The sequence below is a fragment of the Trichosurus vulpecula genome, chromosome 2 (genome assembly GCF_011100635.1).
Source record: "Trichosurus vulpecula isolate mTriVul1 chromosome 2, mTriVul1.pri, whole genome shotgun sequence".
Taxonomy (NCBI): Eukaryota; Metazoa; Chordata; class Mammalia; order Diprotodontia; family Phalangeridae; genus Trichosurus; species Trichosurus vulpecula.
In genome coordinates this window covers 380,246,454-380,272,799 of record NC_050574.1, presented here as the reverse complement: position 1 = coordinate 380,272,799, position 26,346 = coordinate 380,246,454, and the positions used below count along the sequence as shown (strand labels likewise).

The 26,346-nt window shown below is 35.6% G+C and overlaps 1 protein-coding gene across 1 annotated transcript in view; it reads left to right on the top strand.

Moving 5' to 3' along the window:
• DSCAM (DS cell adhesion molecule) overlaps positions 1-26,346 on the top strand; it is a 776,379-nt gene that overhangs the window by 686,310 nt on the left and 63,723 nt on the right. Inside the window, exons 24-28 of the mRNA XM_036744150.1 lie at positions 2,111-2,209; positions 10,790-10,978; positions 12,089-12,379; positions 17,147-17,323; positions 23,136-23,166. Coding sequence (XP_036600045.1) covers positions 2,111-2,209; positions 10,790-10,978; positions 12,089-12,379; positions 17,147-17,323; positions 23,136-23,166 — 787 coding nt within the window. The remainder of the gene's footprint in view (positions 1-2,110; positions 2,210-10,789; positions 10,979-12,088; positions 12,380-17,146; positions 17,324-23,135; positions 23,167-26,346) is intronic.

Sequence of the window (26,346 nt, the reverse complement as noted above, 5' to 3'; positions counted from 1 at the left end):
CTTGCTTTAGGACAGAACCTAGAACAACTCACAGTCTTTATTTTTTTCAGATTAACAAGTACAGTATAAAGGTCTTGAAGTTATTCATTTTTCTGATGTCTCTTATAGTAACATTCTGTTTCAAATATGGCAAAGTTAAGCAATTGTGTAATTTAGTGCCTTGCCCAGAAGGATTCTTACTAAATAACCAATATAAGTGCTGATAATATGCCATGATAGTTGTTGCTGTCAGCTTCCTTTGCCCTTCTTTGTAAATTAGGTAATGATACCTATGTCTTTAAAATCTGGAGATATTAAAGAACTAAATAGCATAAAATTCATGCGAATAGGTATAAGGGCAAGTAAAGTGGGACTTTTTACTTTTTTTTTTCTTTTGGAGTGCTTCTCAGCACTAAGACAATCAAATGCCTTTGATTGAGCCTTGTTTTTGTTTGCAGGCAGGCCCCCCACCCTTTTGCTAATTAGGTCACTAGAGGTGTGAAGTCCTTGAGAGGTGTGAAGCCATAGGCTCCTGTAAAAGGGTATACATATATATATATATATATATATATATATATATATATATATACCCAGAGGATAGCCATTGAACTCAGAATGGAGAATTGAGAATTAATTGAGAGTTGAGAACTCTCAGAACTTCAGGAGGAAAGGTTTTGTTTGGGGGCTCACTCACTGGAAGAGTGTTGTGTGATTCGACCAGAGGAGATTCTGGGTAGCCATTAAGGAGCACCCCCCAGCTTTGAACCCAGATATTGGTGCTTCTCTCTCTAGTAACTATGTATGTAATGTCTTGGACAGACAGCCAGAAGCCTGTTTGGCTGATTTGTGTTTATTTGCTCTGTTTATATAATTTCTGCTTGTAATTTCTGTTTGTGTTTTCTCTGAAGTTCAGTGTACTGACTTTTTTCACCTGAACTAAGTGAATGATACATGTATGTTTGATTAAAGTGAGATCATAAATCCCTTTAAGTTGCTTTCCTTAGAAAAGCAGATCAAAGAACCTATGCTAGCTGTTATAAGCAAGTTGTTTTTTGGAATAAAAAAATAAGCTCTCCTTTCCCATTCAAGGTGAAAATAGGTGACAATTTCAAATTTCATATTCACTTCTCTAATTATTCCTCAGATGTCATCATAACTCAACTCATTATCACTAAAATGCATAAGAAACATTGCAAAAAAAGTTCAACAGGAATTGAAAGAAAATTTAACAGGAAATCATCTAAGTCCTTTTAATAGATAGACCTTTGTTGGTACCCTAAAGAGAGATGATGACTAGAGATCATTATAAAAGGTGTCTCTTAGAACATGAGATAAAAAGAATTTATGAGACTCTTTGAATGAATCTGATGAACTGACCCAGAATTTCACAAACCTTTTGTTTATGTATATAGAATGTCAGAATAATGTTGGCTTATTCTTGTGAGTTACTCCAAAATAATGTTAAATTCCAAGAAGTTAAATGCTTTAATGAGGAAAAAGTGTTGATTCATCATACTCTAAGAATCTTTCAGTTTCATATGCTTCTGAATATTGATAAATCTTTTATCTTTAGAGATAAGGTGACTTGATAGGTTTATTGGAAGACAAGAAACACAGGATATTTGTAGTATTTCTGAGAAAACTGAATTTGTACAAAACTCCTCTCTCTCTCTCTCTCTCTCTCCCTCTCTCTCTCTCTCTCTCTCTCTCCCCTTTCTGGGAAATATACATCCCCCCTTCTCATCAATCCCTGGGAGCATCTACATATGACTTTTTTAATCTCATAATGAAACCAGGGTGGGAAGTAAAAGTAGATAGTATTTTATATCTCCAGTTATTTTAAAAGATAGTTTCAATAGATATGTTGTGATGTACAAGTAAGTTGAAGGAATGAATAATAAAATTTAATACAACTCTAGTTGGTTTGTTTTATATGATAGACTTTGTACTTTATCTTCCAAATGCTGGAAGATCCTGGAGAGTTAGAATTGTTTTATTCTTTGTGTTTGTATAATAAATGCTGGTTGGTTGATACAAATTAGACATTTTGACAGAAATGATTTACATATTTGTAAGAAAAGATTTGTCATGAACAGCTAATTCTTTTCTTTTCAAAATGTTTTAATTCTAGTTCCACCAGATCAACCTCGACTTACTGTATCTAAAACTACGTCTTCCTCAATCACTCTTTCCTGGATACCTGGAGATAATGGTGGCAGTTCTATTAGAGGTAAGAGGATAAAACCTATAACTGTGGTTGCTTAACTCTAGGCACTTCTTACATACCACACACAATGACAATTCACTAAGAGAAACAGCTCACCCTCTGGTTATTGTGTTAATTTATTCAACTAACCATCAGATAACTACAGTTATCCACATAAGAAACTATACATCTACATAATTGAATCCTTAGCTTGGAATAATTTAGTTTGGAAATAATCCAGTTTAGAAAATAGTTTAGAAAACAGAAATAGTCCTGTGTATATGATGGGAGTGGATTTTTTCAGGGGAGGGGGAGAGTTCTGGACTTGTGTTTTCATTATCATGGGACACTTCCAATGTGGAAATTCTCCCCCAAAATGCAAATAAGTAACTCATTGATAACTTGCAGTATTAGAGAGGTTCCTGGGGCACTGAGAGTTTAGGTAACTTTCCACTAGTCACACAGCTATTACATGCCAGATGTTCCCAAACCCAATGCCAGTTTTCTACCCACTGCAGAATACTGACCTTCAAATGTTCACCATCATTTGTGATTAATAGCAGGAACCCTGTTGTAGAGCACATAAATGTATGACATAGCATTGTGACTGAATCATTAATGAAATTAAAAGGGAAAAAAATCTAATTTCACTAGTCCGTGAGATTATAAAGCCTAAATATTTTATTTTTCCATTTGCTAGGTAATTGTAGGTCCCAGTGACATTTCCTAATGACATTTTTCTTTTCAAAAACTATATTTATCTTAGTAATGCTGCTTCATCTTTTCCTGAGTCCAAAGATTCAGAAAAGACCATTTGTATCCTTCATAATCAATTTCAGAGTTTCTTATTTTCTTTTTTTAAAAGCAGAGGGGATAGAATGTGGAAGCATATTTCTCTCTGCTCTGACAATTTAGAATACTACACAAATGATACTGGATATGGTTTCTGCAATATGCCAAACAATATTGCATTATATTTTTTTAAATCAATTTTACTTTCTGTTCCAAATATTCACCCTTCCTCCCCTCCCCAACCACCAAGAAGATAAGAAAACAAGGCTTCTTGCAAATATGAATAGTCATGCAAAAATAAGTCCTAAATTGGCCATGTAAAAGGAATGAAGGAAGGAAGGAAGGAAGGAAGGAAGGAAGAAAAGAAGGAAGGAAGGAAAGAAGGAAGGAAGAAAGGAAGGAAGGAAGGAAGGAAGGAAGGAAGGAAGGAAGGAAGGAAGGAAGGAAGGAAGGAAGCAATAAATTTCCATTTCAAGAAAACCTATATAATAAATGCTACACATTGTTTTCAAAGATGTCCAGCTTTTCTTTCCTGCCCTGCAGGTTTTCTTTTTTTTTTCTCCACTGTGCACTTTTTACTTTATTTTTCCCTTCTCTGACCTCCCCCGCAAAGATGACTACAATTAAGTGTGGAGATAGACAGACAAACAGACAGACAGACAGAGAGATAGATAGATAGACAGACAGACAGATAGATGATATAGATGGTAATAGATATATACACATACATACAAACATATACAGATTATACATATACATAGCTATCTATAAACATACACATATACACTCATATACATATATATACGTATATATGTGTATATATGTGTGTGTGTGTGTGTGTATATATATATATATATATATATGTATATATATGACTGCACTATGCTTATTTCTACTTAACAACTGTTTCTCTGTAGGTGGATAGCATCTTCCTTCATAAGTCCAAGTCTTTCTAAGTTTTTCTAAATCAACCAGCTCATCATTTCCTATACCACGACAGTATTTCAACCCAATCCCATTCTATCTGAGAGATTGCCTATGAAAGTTTTTCCACAATTTTCTGCATTCCTTCTATTCTTGACTGTATAGGTTTTATTTATATAAGAAATTTTTGATTTAAAGTAATCAAACTTATCCATTTTATACTTCAACAATGCTCTCACCTTGTAATATGGTTCATGGTCTGATACAACTGAATCTGCTTCCTTTACATCTTTTTTTCCCCTGGTTTCTTTGAAGTTACAGACCTTTTGTTCTTCTAAATGAACTTTGTTATTATTTTTTCTAACTCAGTAAGATTATTTTTAGTAATTTAATTGGGATGGCATTACATAAATAGATTAATTAGGTTAAATTGTCATATTTTGTTGTATTGGCTTTACCTACTCATGAGCAATAAATATTACTTCAATTATTTAGATCTAATTTTATTTGTATAAAAAGTGTTGTATGTTTATGTTTGTATAGTTTGTCTGTTTTGGTAGGTATTCTCTCAGATATTTTATACTGTCTAGTTAGTTTAAATGGTCTAAAGCAATATTGCATAATATGGCTAACATGTAATGTAGTTTCCCTATTTTCCCTTTTGATTAAGTCTATTTTAGCTTTCATTTTGTCTGAAATAATGATTACTGCCCCATTTTTAAATATAATAAATTCTACTCCTGACCTTTTCATGTTTGTGCGTACCTCTCCTGTTTATAGTATTTCCTGAACACAACATATTGTTGTATTAAAATTTTTGATCTGCTGTCACTTTCCATTTTGTGGGTAAATTCATCCCATTCACATTCTAAGCTATAATTATTTGTTGTGTATTTTCCTCCTTCCTATACCTCCTCACCAGCCTTGTCATCCCATTCCTATCCCTTCTCACTCCTCTACTTTACTTCTACCTGCTACCTTGCCCTCCCATTCCTTAACCTACCCACCCCTCCAATAATTCCTCCCTTATCCTCTACCCCTACTCTATCCCCTTGCCCTCTTACACCTTTCTGAATATAGAAGACTTTTATATACTTCTAGATATGTATGTTGTTATATTAGGAAGGCAGAATTTATGATTTCAAAGAGAATCTCATATGTGCCTAAAAGGTCCGGAACTGCAGGATATAAGGAATTCTCTAGGCAGAAGGCAGGAGAACTAAAGCATGTATTTACACTCCACAGTAACAATCCCACAAACCAGCGTCCCCATTTTGATATTTTCATCAAAAGCTTCCAGGCCCAATAAGTCCGCCTCACAAGGGTAAATAGGAGGCCACAGAGAAGCGAGATGGTATAAGGCAAAATCGTATACATTCTTCCCCTCTACGGTAAGAAGATTACCCACTAGCCTCTAGTCAGCTCTGCTACCGACAGCTCAGCTTCGGCTGTAGGCGTCTCTGGCTCCAACCGGAAAAGGAAAGGAGGATCTTCAAGCTGTCCTCTCCCCTCTTATAGAGTTTTTGACATCATCAAGCGCCGCCTGAACGACCAGGGCCGATTGGTTCTTGACTTGGCCCCTCCCCCAGCATAGACCATGTTAACACACCTCCCCTCAGCCAGCGCCACGACTCATCACACAGGAAGCTCTGGTCCTGCCCTGGAAGAGCAAGCCCCAGAGTCCAGGGAAGCTCAACGAGGCTGAGTCATTCAAAGAAAACAAAGTCCATTCTGGCTACAGTTGTTCTCCCTTTAACCCATTCCTGATGAGAGCAAGGTTTCAACACTACCAGCCCTACCCCCCCCCCACTAGCTTCTTCCATATCAATTTTTCCTTTTTTGCTTCATTTTTATGAGATAAATTGCTCCTTTTTATCTCTCCCTACAATTTTTTCTTAGAATCTCCCCATCATACTCAGCTCAGCTCAAGTCTTTCTTTTAAACTACCAAAATAAAGATAGCAGTCATAATGGAATCAATAATACTTTCATATAAAATAAGTAAATGATTTGACCTTATCGAGTCTCTTATAATTGGTCCTTAATGTTTACTTTGTACCTTAAGTTCTGCTGCTTTGTCACAAAAACCTGAAAGTCTTTCAGTTCATTAAATTTCCATTTTTTCATTCATTATTATACGTAACTTTGCTGGGTAAGTTACCTTTGTTCATAACTCCAGCTCTTCTGCTCTACAAAATATAGCATCCTAAGACCTATGGTCCTTCAACATAGTAGCTGCTAGGTCTTGTGCAATCCTTTATTGTAGCTCCACAATATTTATATTTTTTTTTGTTTCTTCCAATATTTCCTCCTTAACCTAGGAGTTTTGAAACTTGGCTATGATATTCCTGTAAGTTTTTCTCCTGGGATCTCTTTCAGGTAGTGATTGTTGGGTTTTTTTTCTATTTCTCCTGGTTCTAGAACTTCAGGGCGATTTTCCTTGATAATTTCTTGTAATATTGTATCAAGATTTTTTATCCTAATTTTCATGCAGTCCAACTATTTTTACATTATTTTTCTTCAATTTGTTCTCTATATCAGTTGTTTTTCTGATGTTTCATATTCTATTTTTTCATTCTTTTGATTTTTTTGTTTTATTATTTCTTTGTGTCTTAGAACATCATTAGCTTCCCTTTGCCCAGTTCTAGTTTTCAAGGAATTCTTTTCTTCTTTAAGTTTTTGGCTCTCTATTTCAAGTTGGTTGACTTTCTTTTCATAATTTTCTTGATTTTCTTGGATTGCTCTTATTTTTTTCCTAATTTTTCCTTGATCTCTATTATTTGATTTTTAAAGTCCTAAAAAGTTCTTCTAAGAAATCTTTTTGTGCTTGGGACCATTTGATGCTTCTCGTTGAAAAAGGAATGGTTTTCTCAGCTCCATTATCTTCCTCTGAATATAAACCCAGATCTTCCCTATCCCCATAGTATCTCTCTATAGGTGGGTTCTTTCTCCTTTGCTTGCTCATTTTTTGTTTCTTTTATTTTATTTTTTTGCAGCTATTAGTGTGATCAAGTTCTATTCCTGAGGTATGGGGAATAATGCCCCAAGCCTCAGGTCCATGTTACTGTTATTTTCTGAGGTCTATCCTGGGATTCAACCTTTGGCTCTCCACTCCTGAGCCATGGCTAGAGTCCTGAGTCACACTGTCCCAAAAATGATCTTATTCCCTGTGGTCCCTCCAGTGATTGCACACTACAGCTGTCTTCTATTTTCTGGAACTGGAACCAGCGACTCTGCTCTCCTGCAAGTGCCCACACCCAGCAGAGTCCCCATCATTCTGCTGTGGTACTCACCAGGTGTGTGCTAGCTCCTTCTCCCCATAGCCGCATCCCAGGACACATCTGATCAGCATAGCTGTGCTTGGCATCCCTTGAAAGTGGAAGGTCCTTCAGTCTTCTCCTCCTCAGACCCCACACTGTGCCAGAGATGAAAATTTCTAAGGCTGAGGCTGCCTTGCAATCCCAGCTGCCAGCAGGGCTTTTGCTTGTTGATTCCACAGAGTTGTCTTAGAGGTATTTGCACTTCTCAGCTGAACCTCAGCCCTTGGAGTTCAAGTCTTTCCTGGGGTCTTCTTAGGAGAACAACTGCTTTACCTTAATTTTGGTTTATATCTACTGCTCTACATTCCCTCTGTGGCAATGTCCTATCTTTTTTTGTGGAAGAAACTTGGAGAGCTGAAAGTTTTCTGACCTACTCTACCATCTTCCCAGAATCCTCTCTATGCTTCTCTTGTTTCCTGTGTTTGTATCTCAGATTTTCTGCTCAGCTCTTGTCTTGCCATCAGGAATGCTGAGGACAGTTCTCTATTTCATTAAAGGTCAATTTTCCTCTGTAGTTTCATACTCTGTTTTGCTGGTCAGGATATTGTTCATTGCAAGTCAATATCCTTTGCATCTGGAATATCATATTCTAAGATTCCATTATATTGGTAGCTGCTAAATCTTGTGTCATCCTGACTTTGGCTCCCTAGTAGCTTAGTTCTTTCTTTCTGGCTGCTTACAGTATTTTTTCTTTGACTTGGGAGCTATAATATTCCTCGGAGTTTTCATTTTTTACTTTCTCCCAGGACATGACTAGTAGATTCTTTCAATTTCTGTTTTGTTATCTAGTTCTAAGCTTTCTTTGGCAGTTTTCATTTGTGATTTCTTGAAATACGATGTCTAGACTCTCTTTTTGCTCATGGCTTTTGGGTAGTCCAATTATTCTTATTACTCTTTTATTTCCCAGGTCAGTTGTTTTAACTTTGAGATTCTTTTTTTTAAAATTTTCTTCTACTTTTTCAATCTTTTGACTTTGTTTTACATTTCTTGGTATTTCATGGAGTTGTTGAGGGAGAAATGAACCCAAGAATGTAGAAATCCCAAACCAAAGTTCCCAAGGCAAGGCGGCCTGGAATGAATTCGCAGACCCAAGCATTCTTTAAGTCGAGGAGGCAAAGATTTATTATGCTTTACGTAAATACAGCGGGCAAGAGTTCTTAGGGAATCTGCAACCATACAGGGCTACAAGGAAAGTTTAAGTACAAGATTTAGGGGTAAAGCCTGTCAATTAGGTGTTTTGGGGTGGGATTAGGGAGTGGTTTAGGTGTGATTAAGGGTTGGTCAGTTCTTAAAGCAACATGCACTTTTTGTATCTACTGCACAGGTATCTTGCCCAGAGTTCACAGGGAAATAGCCTGGAGGGGTGCTACCTGAGGGTGTGGTTTTGCCTGTGAAATGTCACTAAGTCACCAAAAGTTCATGGCTGACTGGGAATATCCAGCTGGATTCCATCACATGTCTTGTTAGACAAGATTAATGTAAGGGAGTATACATTTGACTGTGTCTAGGATGTATGTTAGACTCAGTGTATTGTCAGTTATCAACATCCTGAATCAATCTATAATTGGGCATAGCTGCTTACTGAGGAAGAAGCAGAGATAGTTTGGGGCATGCTGGTCTTTAGCTAGAGAGAGGCTGCCTGGGAAAGAATATGTTTTGGGAACTAAATGTGTTCTGGAATTAGAATTCTGCCACAGGCACAGGTACCCAAGCAGAGGCTGTTAGAATTAGGGTCCAAGCACAAGCACCCCATCAGAGTCATCAACTTCCATTTGGCCAATTCTAATTTTCAAGGAGTTAAGTAAAGTTTTATACCTTTTTTCTAAACTATTAATTCTCTTTTCATATCATTCTTCTTTTGCCTTTGCTTCTTTTTACATGTTTTGCTTCTCCTATTCTCCATTTCTTTTTTAAAATCATTTTAGCTCCATTTTTAACTCTTGTTTTAACTTTTAACTCTAAGAATTCTCATTGGACTTGTACCCAAGCTATGTTCTTTTAGGCTTTTCTTGCAGATTTTGAGTCATTCTCTCCTGTGTTTGCTTTTTTGAGTTTCCCTATCATAGCAATAATTTGTTATAGTGGGATTTTTTTTGCTAGTTCACTCTTCTAGCCTACTTCTTGACTTTGCACTTCGTTAATTCTAGGCTTTGCACACTTCTGGGGGGTGGGATGTCTGGCTCGAGGATCTGTAGCTCCAGCTAGGGGCCTGCAGGTTTTCAGTACTCCCAAAATTAAGAGATAGATCTAGTTACTGCCCTCCTCATCTGAGCTCCTGGCACAAGTTTGGATGTGTCAGCTTGCACCTCATCAAAGGTTTCAGTAGAATATTGCTTGACTCAACCACATTTAGCCCACTGAGAGGTTCTCTAGGTTCAAAGTAACTGAACTGCTGAGTCCCCTTTGGTCTGGGATGCTGTGCTCTGATCCTGCCATCAGAGACAAACAGTTACTTTTTGCTTCTTGAACTTGTTCCTTGATCAGTAGAGTTAGGGGCCAATCCTCTCCACCCACTTGCTCTCCACCCTGAATCTATAACCCAGAACTGCATAGTGCGCAACAAAGGTGCCAGATGGCAACATTCCTCTGTCCAGTGCTAGTTCAGGAGTCCCTTGGGATCCCTTTTTACCTACTGCGTCCTGACCTGGTGCCTGTTTCAGTCCCTTTTTAGTGCCTGTATGCTATTCCATAGCTCACCTGTATTACTGGCCAAACCCACTCTCTAGTGTCTCCAGACCTCTCTGTCTCTCTTCCTAAGCCACCTTGGACTGGGAAGATGACTCAGTATGATTTTTTCTTTTTTTTCTTAATAGAATTAGGTCTGGTACATTTTTAGATGTTTGTCAAGGAGGTGTGCTAGGTAAACTAGACTCTATTAACCAAAATTGGTTATAACATTGTTTGAATAGTGTTTGAATAGAGAAATTCTGAGAGACAACGTTCTGAGCATGATCCATTTATTAGCATGGCTAGCAATTACGAGCACATGGGATCAAAGGCCTCTCAATGACCAAAGACCCCAAGTGAGGGCTGACAGGGTGTTTTGTAGTGATTAAAAAGATGACAGGGCAAAGTCTTGAGCAGCATAAATATATCTTGTTCTGGTTGGATAGAAAGTAAAAACATCTCACTTCAACTTGATGTTACAACATTTGGACCCCCCCCCATCTGAAACACCCTTAACCGTAAACAGTACATATGATTCAAGGAATTTGGGAATTGCTACAATAGCATAGATTAAATCAGCTTGACCTTTAGGTTAAGCAAGTTTCCCCCAAATGTGGGTGAGGGGTGAAGTAACAAGTGTGGAGGTACCAGTCAAAAGACTAGGGTTGAGATAAAAGTGACAAGAGTACAGTTATGACCCAAGTGACCTGAGATTACCTAAGTAAACTTGAAAGGGTAAGGAATATTAAGTCTTAACCAAATATAATTAAAATCATTTTTCAATTTCACAATAGCAAGAAAATACAAACTTCTTTAAATGATGTCCCTAATTTGAAGATATGCATTTAGTAGACCTCATACCTGATGCCAAATGGTGCTAACTTTTTCTTTTCTTCTTTAAGGATATATATTGCAATACTCAGAAGATAACAGCGAGCAGTGGGGTAGTTTTCCTATCAGCCCTAGTGAGCGTTCTTATCGATTAGAAAGTTTGAAGTGTGGCACCTGGTATAAATTCACGCTTACTGCTCAAAATGGAGTGGGACCAGGGCGCATAAGTGAAATCATAGAAGCAAAAACTCTAGGAAAAGGTTTGTTTACTCTCTTTATGCCTTTATTTGCTATGTTTTATGGATAGTAAGAATAACCCATTAGAATTAACAAAAAATCAGGTTGTGTCACATATATATGTATATACATGTACGTGTGTGCGTGTGTATGTTTGAGTGAATGTATTTGGTTATATTCAACAGTGCTATCAGTGTAGTGAAAGAAACAATTCTTAAAAGTTATTTCTGTTACTTTTTAACCCCTTCACTAGCATGTAGAAATAAGAAAATTTGGAAAAACATGGACTTTGTGACCAATAATATGATTAAAAAATTATGAAGCTCATATTAGTTAGAGTCCCCACTTCCCTTTAAATTCCATGGTTTCCCTCTCCCTTCCTAGCCAACGAGTGTTTTATGTTTGAGGTACCTCTCAGAAAGGAGGTGATCACATAAATTATGATTCTTCCAAGTAAAGCCATAGAAAGAGTAGAACTATAAAGGTCCCTAGAAATTATCCAGTTATTTTGCATCATTTTATAGATGAGAAAGCATTTGAACTTTATATGTTCATTAATTAAATGGGTTTAAGTCATTGTTAAATGCACAAGGAAGAAATTTTTTTGTGAAAAGGTCCTTCACATCACGCCAAATTAAGAACCATGTGCTACAACACACATTAAGTTTAATCCAGGAAGAAATTTTTTTGTGAAAAGGTCCTTCACATCACGCCAAATTAAGAACCATGTGCTACAACACACATTAAGTTTAATCTCAATGCAAACTAAGACAGAACGTTTTGGTCAAGTCAGTTTATTGGGTCAAGTCAGCCGAAACCCAGAAGTAATGATTTTGTTCCTTTTAGAATTATTTTAAATGACATTAAACTGAATTTTTAAAAATTGGTCTCTGGTTTGATATTATTGTAGAAATATAATTTTGCTGCCAATAAAATCTCAATATGCTGCTCTCCCATAGGATGAATATGATAGGTGCCACATTCCTATCATTCAAATTCTGTAGCAATTAAATAAAGATACTTTTTCAAAGAGAAAATTTAAAGGAAAGTACAAAAATATCTCTTCCTCTTTTATTTTTGCTTTTGTTTTCTTCATCTGAAATACTAATATTAAAATATATACTGTTTTCCAGAGCCACAATTTTCAAAGGAGCAAGAACTGTTTGCCAGCATTAACACCACTCGAGTGAGGTTGAACCTCATTGGTTGGAATGACGGTGGTTGTCCAATCACTTCTTTTATTCTGGAGTATAGGCCATTTGGGACCACAGTGTGGACAACAGCTCAGCGAACATCACTTTCCAAGTCATACATTTTGTATGATTTGCAAGAGGCTACCTGGTATGAGCTGCAAATGAGAGTGTGCAACAGTGCTGGTTGTGCAGAGAAACAGGCCAAATTTGCTACACTTAACTATGATGGCAGTAAGCATCCTAATTTTATATCTGTTCCTTTATATTTCAGTGTCAGAACCTGGAACATATATTGATTGTCATTCTCTACTTTCATTTCCATAGCTGGAACAAGTGCCATAATTACTATTGGGCTTTAATGTCATTTTTTAAGTTCTTTGCTGATAGATTCTTGACCTCACTGGCCCTCTATATACTTAAGGGAAAGAGTCTACTATCTTGTTATAAAGCTAAGAGGTGACAAATCTCCTTTGGGTGATAACTCCATTAATACTGAAAGATTCTTTTTAAAGGGTTTTGTGTAAACAATTACTAATGATGATAGTTTGTTTTCCCCTTAATTCTTTTCCCTGTGACATACGAGCAATAGCTTTTTTTCTAAAAAAAAAGAAGAATGCTTTCCATTAAATAACACATATATAAAAAGGATATTCATTGTAGTGGATGTGTAGATGTTATATCCTAGGCAGGAGTAGGATTCTAGTAAAAAATAAATTCATTTCATCTGCTGTTTAAAAAGAGAACAAAACAACTGTACCATTTGAGATCAGTAGAAAATAGGAGCTCATATTGAAACATAAATTCTTTTCCTTTTGTCCATTTATTTATTGTAATAGAGAGTTTGGTGACATTCGAATTAATGAAATAAATTATGTTAGCAAGATGTACATAGTTTTAACAACCACATGGCACTGATTTTACTGGTTAGAAAACTTTTAAAATATATAATTAATAATATGTTTTGCTGTGTTGATTCTTCTAACATTGTTTCTAACAATACAAAATAGAGTGGTTGAACTGGTTGATATACCAAAGAAACCATACAATAGTTTTACTGTTGTGTCATTAACAGTTGCCTATTATTAGGCCTGGTAACATAGCAGTGGTGTTAGGAACATCCCCTCAATGTTTTTTACTGTAGCAAATAGCAGAATAATTATTGATTAAGTCAGTATAATTTATGTTTTTCTTCCACTGATTGGCTAAATTTGGTATTTTATTACTTTATGAAAAGTTAAACAGCCAAACCTTCCATAATATAATTGATTATGTAAAATGATAATTGCTTTCTTCATTATAGATGTTACAATCCCAATATTATGATGTCATAATCCCAAATACTCATATTTAAGCATATGTACATAAATACTTTTATTATTCTGTCACCATCCCAAATATTTAAAATGTCTAAGTTATATGGAATGAAAAGCATTCAAAATATAGGAACCTATTGAAGTTTGACAAAAATCATACCAGAACAAGATTGGATGAATATTAACCTTGTCGTCCTGTCCTGCTACTGGAGTTGTACTGAAGATGCTTTCAGTGAGCCTACAGAGAAATGTACCTTACCACTTTTATTCTGCTGCAAAATCAGTTGTTTTATCTGTGGGGGAATAGCAAGCAGAATATTAAATATGAAAAAATAGTAGGGTAGCAACATTTTCAAAGACATACCACAAAAAGATGAGAAGTTAATTAACAGTAATAATAAAAAGCCTTTTAAAAAGACAATAATCTTACTAATTGTCTTCAAATATAAAATCTAATAATCTTATTTCTTGCTTTCTCCTGAATGTGATTATTGAGAAAATTCAGTCCAATGTCACATAAATACATTCCACAAAGGTTTGAAGCCTCCAGTTTTTCTTGACCCTAAGAGTTTAGGAACCTCTTAAACAAAATAGTACTAATATAGAATTATGCAGTATTCAAGTCTGCATGCTTTAGTTCTAAGCTGTGGTCCATATTCCTAGAAATACTTCTGTAGGGGCAGCTAGGTGCTGCAGTAAGTAGAGCACTGGCCCTGGAGTCAGGAGGACCTGAGTTCAAATCCGGCCTCAGATACTTGACACACTTACTAGCTGTGTGACATTGGGCAAGTCACTTAACCCCAATTGCCCTGCCTTCCCCACTACAAAAAAAAGAGAAATACTTCTGTAAACACTCTGTCATTGATGTATCTTCTCTGACTAATATGGACTATTGTGCATGGTTTTAATTTTATTTTTTATTCTACTCTGTCACTGCTGGCTCTATCTTTAGGCTCTCCCCTTCCCATCAGAATGTCTCAAAGGCAAAAAAAAGTTGATTTTGTTTTGTAATTCATTGAATGGGCTTTGTTGTTGTTCAGTTATTTCAGTTATGGCTGATTCTTCATGACCATATGAGGGGTTTCCTTGGGAAAGACACTGGAATGGTTTCCATTTCCTTCTCCACCTCATTTTATAGATGAGGAAACTAAGGCAAAAAAGGTTAAGTGACTTGCCCGGGGTCACACAGGGAGTAAGTGTTTGAGACTGAATTTGAATTCAGGTCTTCCTGACTCCAAGCCCAGAGCTCTCTCCATTGCATCACCTAGACACCCCATTGAATGGTCTTTGTCATGAAAAAAATACAGAATTTTCATAGTTGTTAAATAGTGTTACTTAGATATTACCTATTCAAAATAAATTTCTGGGGAAATCTTACACATCTTGATTGTTAAATGGTCTCTTATGTATAAGTTACTCACTTTCATTAACTGTGCTCTGCTGTCACTGTCTTCTATGAAAGTCAAAACAAAGCATGGCTCTTAAAAGTGATTATCTATGACCTGGAGATACCAAATAATCATCTTTTAGTAATATATGTTTGTTACATATGTATATTGTGTGTACGAGAGGAGGTTCCCTCAGCATCAAGAAGGTATGGGTTCAGATCCTGCCTCTAAAACATCCTGGCTATGTGACCTTGAGCAAGTCACTTAACATCTTAGTGTTTTAGGCAATTTTCTAAGACTTTAAATTGCAGGAAAGATGCTGATCTGCATTAGTAGAGGGAGTTTATTAGTATGCTAGTTCTCTATACCAGTGAAATCAGAGGTCTCCCTCACGCGCACAAATTATAACTGTGTTTTGTATTATTGATTATGATCGACAGTGTCCTTATTAGGGAAATGATGCTATAAATTTACCCAGTATAAATGTTAACAATGAATACATTCTGTGAACTGAAGTTTGTTCTATGAAACATGTCATCGTTCAGTCATTTTAAATCATGTCTGACTCTTTATGATGCCCATTTGGGTTTTCTTGGCAAAGATATTGAAGTAGTTCAACATTTCCTTCTCTAGCTTATTTTACAGATGAGAAAACTGAGGGAAACAGGTTAAGTGACTTGCATCAGGTCACACAGATAGTGTCTGAGACCAGATTTGAACTCAGGAAGATGAGTCTTCTTGACTCCAGGCCCAGAACTCTACCCACTGCACCACATAGAGTATGCATTTCAGTAAACTTAGGAGTAGCAAAATTTATGTTTACATTTCAATTAGAAATTTTATATGGAAAGAAGGATTTTACTGAAACATGATAAATAGTAGAGAGTATCCCTCAAAGTCTGAGTTCAGTTTTAAGCTATTAAAACTTTGTGTAGTACATGACAGCAAGCAATATTTGTCATGTATATTTGACAAGTTTTGTACTTAATAGGGGCAAGAGTCATTCAGAATTCATAAAAATCATATGTCTAGGGCTGGAAGGAACCTCAGAGATTATCTAGTACAACCCTTTCATTTTAGAGATGAGGAAACAGACTTAGAGAGGTCACGTGACTTTTCCAGACACTCAGAGAGAAAGCATCAGCCACAATTTTGAATGAAGGTCCTGACTTCAGAGCTTATGCCCAATTAAGCCCTGCGGCTTCTATTGATTTATTCCTTCTGCCAGATCCTTAGCTAAAAGTTTTCATCCTTCTTATGATTTTCCCTTGTTGCATATACTATTTTTTTCTTTCAATCTCTGCAAGTACCTATTAACAGAGTTCTTATACATTTTGATGGGATGCCATTTCAACAAAAAACACTTTCAAGTCAGGGAGAAAAAAAACAAAACCTTTTTCCCTCAATCTCCTTACTAATATTAAACCAAACACTAAGGACATATTTCTTCTGGGGAAAATTAAAATATAGAGTATAAGAAAGCATTTTTCATGAAGTTGCAAAAAATACAGAACTCCATGAAAAAGCAGACTTCTTTTCTTTTATCCCAGCACCTATGGGCAGTAAAATTATTTTCTATGAGTTCATACTTCATATTTCTTACTTGTTTTTCTTTATGATTCTAATCAATCCACATTTTACAATTTAGGTTAATAACAACTAGAAATACAAAGGTAGCTTTGCAAAACTATCAGGTCCCTTTTGAAAAGTTAACTGACAGCCCATAAAAATAAGGCATTAAGAAAAGTCAAATTTTTTTCTACTTTAGCTCAAATACAGGTTGAATCCTGAAATCATGAAAATTGGTTTCAAGGGCTCTCTTTTCCCCATAGGCAGACATTTATGTTAAAGTCTCCCTCCAAACTATCTGCCTGCTCAATTTATTGCTCCTTTTTGATTATGCTATTTTTGGAACAGTCTACCAATTATACAGTTGGGAATAGTCTAAAAAATGTTGAATTCCAAATCAATCCTTTGTCATTCACATATGTAAAATTTCAAGTAGGACATTGCCTACACCCACTAATACTTTGCAAAATGAAATCCATTTGACACAAACACTGTTGATCTGTTACAGAGACCTGAATTTGTTCTACTAAAGGATGAGTTAAAAAGTAAATAGTACTATATTTAGGAGGGAGAAGTAGGTTTAGTAAATGAATTCATCATTTGTCTGGTAAGTAATTTTATAAGACATCGCAGGTAGCAGTGTTTTGCTTTTTTCTAATAACTTATTATTGCTAAAGATTACATCATTATCTCTTCATAGTAATCTAACTTCATGAACCTATTTTCAGGCACAATTCCTCCACTTATTAAGTCAGTTGTCCAAAGTGAGGAGGGGCTGGCAACTAATGAAGGGTTAAAGATGCTAGTGACCATTTCCTGCATTTTGGTTGGAGTCTTGCTGTTATTTGTACTGCTCTTGGTTGTACGGAGGAGGAGGAGAGAGCAGAGATTGAAGAGGTTGAGAGGTAAGAGAATTCAACCGTTCATTCCCATGTATTATCTAGTATATTTTCACTGTCCCTTGACATCAAAAATGTAGTATGAAATTACAATGAGATCAAAAACTATTTAAAACTGAATTGGTTATATATATTCAATCCCATTGTCACCACCTCAATAAAAGAAGACACATTTGTTAAGCACCTACTATGTGCCAAAAACTGTGTGCCTGGGATACAAATGCAAAGATACTAGGTACCAGGTAAAAATACAATACATGAAACAATTCATACTCCCAAAGAGCTTGCCTTCTAAAGAGGGAGACAAGAAGAACATATACAAGTGTGTACAGAATAAAGAAAATAACTGCCCATGGGAGATCAGGAAAGGCTGCCTGAAGTAGACGGTGCTTGAGTTGTGTCTTGAAAGAAAAGTGCTCTATAAGGCAGAGGTACGGAAGAAGTGCATTTCAAGCCTATAGGACAGCCACTGAAAGGACATGAAGACAGGAGATGAAGTGTCAAGTATGAAGAATAGAAAGGACAATTTGGCTGGATCACAAAGTGACAGAGGGAGAGTCCAAAGAGAGTGGAAAGATAGCTGAGGCCAAATTGTAGAAGGCTTTAGAAGCTAAAAAGAGGAGTTTTTATTCAATTCTAGAGGCAATAAAGAACCACTACTGAAGGTTACTGAGTAGATGAGTGACTTATTCTGATCTGTATTTAAGGAAAATTAAGTGGGCAACTGGGCATAGAGTATACTAAAGTGGAGATGTATAGAGAGTAATTAGGAGGATGTCATAATAATCTAGGTGAGAGGTGATGAGAAACTGAAATATTATGGTAGCTGTATGAGTAGTAAAAATGGTTCCAGTTTGAAAGATGTTGTTGAGCTAGAAAGGGCAAGATTTGCTAACTTATTAGATAGGTGACATGAAAGAGAAAAAGGAGTTGAGGATAATACCAAGTTATAAATCTGGGAGATTAGAAGAATGTTGCTACCTCAGACAAAAATAGAAAAATGTGTAAAAGGGATAGGATTGAGGGAAAGATAATCAGTTTTGTTTTGAACACCTGCCAGATTTTCTCTGAAAATAATTTCTTATACATTGCTGCATATGTGATATCAAAGACATATAAAAAACTAATGCAAAATTGTAAGTTCAAAAATCATTCTCCAAAGAATAAGTGATCAAAGGATATGAACGAACAGTTCTCAGAAGAATAAAAACCATTGGTAGTAATATGACTTTTCCAAATCATTAGTAGATTGCTCGAAATCACTATTAATAAGAGAAATTTACAGCAACATAGCTCTGGAATTTCAAACGACAGACAATAAGTGGAAAAAATGACACATATGGCAATAGTCAATGCTGTAAATGCCTCAAAAAGGTAGACATACTGATACCCTCTTGGTGAAGCTATGAAATTATTCCATCATTCTAGAGAGCAATTTGAACTATAACAAAAAAATGGCAGGATAAGGACTCCTGTAGAAAGGGCCCTTGAGGTGAGTGTTGAAGAAAGCCAGAGAAGCTCGGAGTTAGAGGTGAGGAGAGAAAGGATGCATTGAGAAATAGTATAACTAGAAGAGGAACAGCAAGTAAGACAGTATAATTGCATTATAGAGTGAAGTTTGAGAATAGAAAAAAAATAGAAAAAAGGTTGTGCAGGGCTTAAAATGACAAATAGATGAATTTGTATTTGATCCTGAAGGTAACAAAGCTACTTCAATTAGAGTTCATTGAGTAGAGAGTGATGTGTTTAAACCTAACCTTTAGGAAAATCACTTTGGCACCTGAGTGGATCATGGATTAGTGGTCAAGGATACTAATAAAATAATATTTATATTCTGTAAACATAAAGGTAATCCAGTAATGCATGAGGTAATAAGGGCAAACACAAAGGTCATGGCTTTGTGAATGAACAGAGACATATTCAGGAAATGTCATAACGCTAAAACAAAAAAAAAGCTGGACAACATATTCGATATGTGGTATGTATATAAGTGAGAACTTGAGATCAGCATCACAGTAGTATAAGTCTGAGAGAATGGTGTGGAAGGAAAATATTATTTTTGGAGGAGGGGGAATAATGAGATTTAATTTGTACAGTACTTGTTGAAATTGAGATGCCTACAGAATACACAGTATAAGATATCAAGAAGACAGGTAGTGATAGAGGACTTGATCTAAGGAGAGATACTAGAGCTGGATATACAGACCTGGAAAACATCTGCATCAAGATAATGATTACATCCATGTGTCTGATGAAATCACCAAGTAGATAGAAGAGCGGGAGGAGAAGGACCAGGACAAAACCTTGGGGTTGCCCACAGTCACAGTTAGGGGCATAACATGGATGAAGACCTGGCAAAGAATACTGAGATAGGGTATTCAGACAACTAGGAGGGGAATCAAAAGAAGACAGTGGCATGGACACCTAGATTGAAGAGAGTGTCCAAGAAGAGATAATGATCAAAGGTGAAGAAGGATAAGCACTGAGAAAATGCCATTGGATTTGCCACGTAAGAGAGAGCAATTTCAGTTGAATAATGAGGTTAGAAGCCAACTTGCAGAAGACTCAGAAGGGAGAAAGAGGAGAGTAAGTGAAAGTATCTAGAACAGATAACTTTCTCAAAGTGTCTAGTTAAAGGGGCCATCCCTTGACTCACTTCTTAAAGAGGCCTATTCACTAAAAGGGCATTACATCACTCTAAGTGACTACATGAAAGGGCCCGAGCCTAAAAAGGCCAGGGTCTCCCATTGCATTCTGGGTCGTCTCTAGTGATCTTGATGAATATCTGGTCACTGAACCTAGATGGCTCTGGAGGAGAAAGTGAGGCTGGTGACCTTGCACAGCCCTCCCTCACTCAAATTGGTCAAGTGCAAGTCATGTCATCATTTCCCTGATGTTATGGTTCTTTTCAAAAACAAAGGACAAACACAAGTTAATAAATGGAGAAGAATTACATAGAGTATAGGATCATGCTTCCAAATATGCTGAAAGAGTAGGTAGAAATGGTACTAAAGAGAACAAAATGGGAAAAAGTTAGCCTGGAGCAAGGATATATAGAGGAGACGTACATGGGCATTGAATAATCAATATAAAAGTTACCTAAACCTTCTTAATACCAAAACAAGGTGACAGAACTTCAACATCTTTAGGAGTCTTCTATACTCTGAACAGTACGAGTTATTTCACAATTAACTGAAAGACATGCAGAACATAAAATCTCATTATTCTTATTGTTTGTTGATTATGAAAAACACCATTTGATTTGTTAGACCAAAATTCTGCCTTATGTGTTCTTTTTGAATATGGTATTTCTCATCCATTGACCAAAATCGTTCAAGATTGATATAACAGCACCTATTTAGGGATGTGCTAATCGTAAACGTCAGGAGCAGTTTGAAACAGAGATGAATGCTTGACGATGCTATTCATCAGTGTGATGAAGGAGGTCCCGAAAAGAGTTCAGGTTGAAGAAAACCTCTAGTAAATGGTGAGATCTTCTGGGTGTTGCTGTCTGTGAATGACATTGTGATTTTTTTTGCATCAAGCCCCAGAATATTACAGTCTCCTGGAAAAGATCTGTAATCATTCAAAGGAGTTTGACCTGACCTTCGACACAGAAAAAGACCAAGTGGAGGAAGAATATCTGTTCTCCAGATCATAGCACGCCTTTGGATAAATGTTCTGTAGAGCTATAGAGTAAAGTATGACTGGGTCAGAGGGTACAAATAAAGAATGAGGTGGGGCCACAGTTGAATAGAAGGAGGAAGAAAATGAGTGATTATCTTCAGAGAATTACAATGCTTCGTTTATGGTGGCAAGTTTCCTCTCATAGAAGTAAAAAACCTATATTTTAGTACCAACATCCCACCAGTGTTGCTATATGGCTGTGAGACATGGATTATAGCAGTGTGCAAAAAAATAAAAAATATATATATATCACACTGAGAACAATGGAGGTGTGCTGGGTATGAGCAAGTAGCAATAACAGCAACTCTAAAGAAGAATAGGAGTAGAAGTCATAAAGGAATTCTTACTCTTCTTGGTTTATTCTGAGACTGCCTTTCTTCAGTCCCTATGCTGACCCCAGAGCTTGGTATAAAAGTAGTGACGATCCCCAAGACCTTACCTCACTCCGAGGAACCAGTGGAATCAGGATTCTCTTCCATCTTTCTCTAATTCGTTCCAGTGGCTACCTATTCAGTCTTTAAAACTTGTGTTAACCATTACACCTCTGGTATCATACAAAATCTTTTCCCATGACCTGAATACTCCTCCATAGCAGCCCTCTTTGCTTTTTCTGGGACCTGGGGGCTAAGGGGAAGACAACAGATATATCAATAAGTAGGTACAAAATAGATACAAAATAAATTTGAGGGAGAGAGTTCTTAGAAGCTGGGGCTTTGTGTATAAAATATGATAAGCCAAGTTTTAAAGGAAAGAAGGGATTATAGGGAAGAAAGTGAGATACTCTGATGTATATTTTCCAAAACATACTCTTTATTTTTGTTAAATCACATTTTAAATATATATATTTAAATATATATATATATATGCGGCATGAATGTGCTGTTTAAGGGGAAGTCTAGGTTTCTTTTCCCTTATAAGTATAACCAATACTGTGATACCTTAGATACTCAAACAAGAACTAATAATCATTGTAGTTTACTTTGATTTTATTTTATGGGGGGAGAAATAATATTCCTGAATATATGTCTGAACATTATGATCTAATGTTAGCTTACTAATACTCATATGGTCTGATAACAATATATAACTATCAGAAAGCTGAATAATGGAACTGAATTACTCCTTGGTCTATAAAATACACTGTGTTGAAGTACCTTACAATGTTTATAAAACTGTCTTTCTTTTATGTATGCAAAAAAATTGAATTGCATTTTGTTCCTATACTTAGCAGGTTCATATTTGCGAATATTGGTCACAAATAATTGGAATCAAAGTAAACATCCATCAGTTGGGAATGACTAAACAAACTATGGGACAATAATGGAATGGAATTTGATTGTATTGTAAAAGATAGTAAATGCGATGAATACAGAGAAGCATGGGGAAAGCTACATGTACTAATTCAGAGCAGAATGAAGAAAGCAATATTCACAATGACTACAACCCCCCACCCCCCAAAAAATCATAAATGAATGTTGCAAAATTATAAAGAACAAGCATGACTCAGAAGAAAAAGCATCCCTACCTCATTCCTTAGCAATAGAGAGAGGTCTACAAATTAATATTGAGCATATTTTCAGACTTTTTGATGTATTTTTCATTTAAACTGATTTTCCCTCATTCTTTCTGTTTCATTACAAGATATTACTTGCTTTATGGAATAACTCTCTGGGAAGGTGAGGGATGGAGGAGTGATACAGGAGGAAATTATGGGGATGTAAAAATATTAATAAAAATTTATTTTAAAAAAGAAAAAGTAATGTTTTTGCCTATTGATAAACTGCTCTAAGTTATAATCTGTGCAAAATAAAATTGAATTTTCTACATAGGCCAAAAGATTAGTTTATGATTAAAACTTTATTATATTTTTGAGTTTTCCTACACCTTAAAAACTTTTAATAAAAGGTATATGACAGTCAAGTGTAGAGAGACCTAAAGTGGTTATAGAACTGCTTTGTTATTGACAGTGGTCTGAACAAGGAACAATTCCATTTTTAATTGCCTAGTATGGATTGGAGAAATTGTAGAAATTAGTCAACACAAAATGCATATTCTAAATAGAAAAAAATGTTAATGAGTTGTTTGTCTTTTGCTGACATTAACTGTTATTTGGATTTTCTTTGTTCCCCAGATGCAAAGAGTTTAGCTGAAATGCTTATGAGGTAAGAACAAAAATTATCGTCCACAGGCTTAATTTTAATGATGTTTTCCAAGTTACTGTGATAATTTGAATTTTAAATAATGACATTTAAATATATGTGTATATACATATATATATATACATATATATATCTAAAGTGGTTTAGATATTTTTTCATTTATCATATAATTTCCCATACAAGTATATTTACCTGAATTTTCCTGTTGAGGATCCACTGTAAGTTTAAAAAACTAAATAAATGCTAAAGGGAAATACTTTTAATATACTTTTTCTCTGAAGTGTGCTTAGTTTGATTGCCCCATTTGGCAGGGTTCAAAATATGGAGATATTAATTCATAAACCCTCTTCCTGTTTGGATTAGATCAACTTCTTAATTTAGTGTATTGAATAAAAACTCTGAGAATCCTTATCCTGACTCCCCCTCTCATAAGCAAATCTCTAGTCCTGCAGTAAGACTACATTGTCCTTCAGAGTTCTAAGGGTATCCCTGAGAGTTTCTAGTGATTTTCTAATGCCATCTCCTCAAGCTCCCCCTTGTGTACTTCTCCTCTTAGTTATCTCCATAGAAGCAATTAAGTCAACCATCCTTCGGTACATTTCTTGAGGGCTCTTATAAAATAATTTAATATTTTTCCCAATTACATGTAAAAACAATTTTTACATTCTTTTTTTTTAATTTTGAGTTTCAAATTCTTTCCCCCCATCTTTATTGAGAAGGCAAGCAATTTGGCATATTTTTACTTGCACAGTAATGCAAAACATCTTTCCGTGTAAATTATGCAGTGAAAGAAAACACACACAAAAAATAACAAGAAAAATAATAAAAGTAAAGAGAAAGTATCCTTGAATTACATTCAGGTTTGACCAGTTTTTTCCTCTGGAGATGGACAGCAACTTTTATCACAAGTCCTTCAGAACTGTCTCGGACCATTGTATTGCTGAAAATAGCTAAGTTATTCACAGTAAATCATCCTAGTACATTGGTATTACTGTATACAGTGTTCTCCTAGTTCTGCTCGTTTCACTTTGTATCAGTTCATGTAAGTCTTTCCAGGTTTTTCTCAGAGCATCCTGCTCAGCATTTCTTATAGCACAATAGCATTCCCTCACAATCATATTCAACAACTTGTTCAGTCATTCCTTAATCAATGGACATCCCCTCAATTTCCAGTTCTTTGCCACCACTAAAATAGCTACTATAAATATTTTTTGTGCACGTGTGTCCTCTTCCTTTTTGTTTTATATATCTTTGAGATACAGACGTAGTAGTGCTATTTCTTGATCAAAGGGTATTCATGGTTTTATAGCCTTTTGGACATAGTTCCAAATTGCTCTCCAGAATGGTTGAATCACTATACAACTTCACCAACAGTGTATTGATGTTTTAATTTTTCCACATCCCCTCCAACATTTGTCATTTTCCTTTTCTATCATAATAGCCAATCTGATAGGTGAGTGATGGTAGTTCAGAATTGTTTTAATTTGCATTTCTCTAAACAATAGTGATTTAGAATATTTTTATGTGACTATAGATAGCTTTGATTGCTTTGTTTGAAAACTGCCTGTTCATAGCTTTTGAATATTTAATTAGGAATGACTCATTTCTATAAATTTGACTTATTTTCTATATATTTGAGAAATGAGGTCTTTATCAGAGAAACTTGCTGTAAATTTTTTTTCACAGTAATGATTACCAATTGTATATTTCCCTCCATCCTATTTTTCTCCTGTTTATCCTATTCTCTCTCTCCTTTCACCCTATCCATTCTCAAAAGTGTTTTGCTTCTGACTTTTACCTCCCCCAATCTGCCCTCTCTTCTCTCACCCCTCCCCATTCCCTTCCCCTCCTATTTTCCTGTGTGGTAAGATAGATTTCTATACCCTACTGAGATACTCCCTCTTTAGGGCAATCCTGAGGACAGTAAGGTTCACACAGTTTCCCAACTTTCCCTATCTTCTCCTCCACTGTAAAATCCCTTTGGGGCCTCTTTTATGTTAGATAATTTACCCCATTCTACCTCTCTCTTCCCCTTTCTCCCAGTACATTCCTCTCTCACCCATTATTTTTAAATTTGTTAGCTATTGCCCCTTCATATCCAACTCAAACACATATTTCTATGTATACTTCTTCTAACTGCCCTAATAATGAAAAAGTTTTTAGGAGTTACAAGTATCATTTTCCATGTAGGAACATTAAAAATTTAACTTTAATGAATCCCTTATGATTTCTCTTTCCTGCTTACTTTTTTATGCTTCTCTTGAGTCTTGTCTTTGAAAGTCAATTTTCTATTCAGCTCTGGTCATTTCATCTCAAGAATTATACTCAGTATTCCTTGGTAGGTGATTCTTGGTTGTAATCCTAGCTCTTTTGCTCTTTGGAATATCATATTCCAAGCCCTCTGATCCTTCAATGTAGCATCTGCTAAATCTTGTGTTATCCTGACTGTGGCTCTACAATATTTGAATTATTTCCTTCTGGCTGTTTGCAGTATTGTCTCCTTGACCTGGGAGCTCTGGAATTTGGCTACAATATTCCTGGGAGTTTTCATTTTGGGAGGAAATCAGGGCTGTTTGCCACAACAATTTCTTAAAAGATTATGCCTAGGCTATTGTTTTTTGTTTTTGTTTTTTTATTGTGGCTTTCAGGTAGTCCAATAATTCTTAAATTATCTCTCCTGGATCTATTTTCTAGGGCAGTTGTTTTTCCAATGAGATATTCTATATTTTTCTTCTATTTTTTTATTCTTTTGATTTTGTTTTTTGTGTCTTGATGACTCATAAAATAATTAGCTTTTGCTTCCCCAATTTTAATTTTTAAGGAATTATTTTCCTCAGTGAGCTTTTGTATCTCTTTTTCCATTTGGCCAATTTGGCTTTTCAAAGCATTCTTTTCTTCACTAGATATTAGTTCCCCCTTTACCATTTGGCTTATACTATCTTTTTAAGGTGTTGTTTTCTTCAGTATTTTTTGTGCCTCCTTTACCAAGATAGTGACTCTTTTTTCATTATTTTCTTGCATCACTCTCATTTCTCTTCACAATTTTTCCTCTATCTCTCTTACTTGATTTTTAAAATCCTTTTTAAGTTCTGCCATGGCCTTGTGCCAATTCATATTTTTTTTTACAATTTTAAAATTTTTTCATTTTTTTTAATCAGGCCAAATGACAAGCATCTCAAGGCC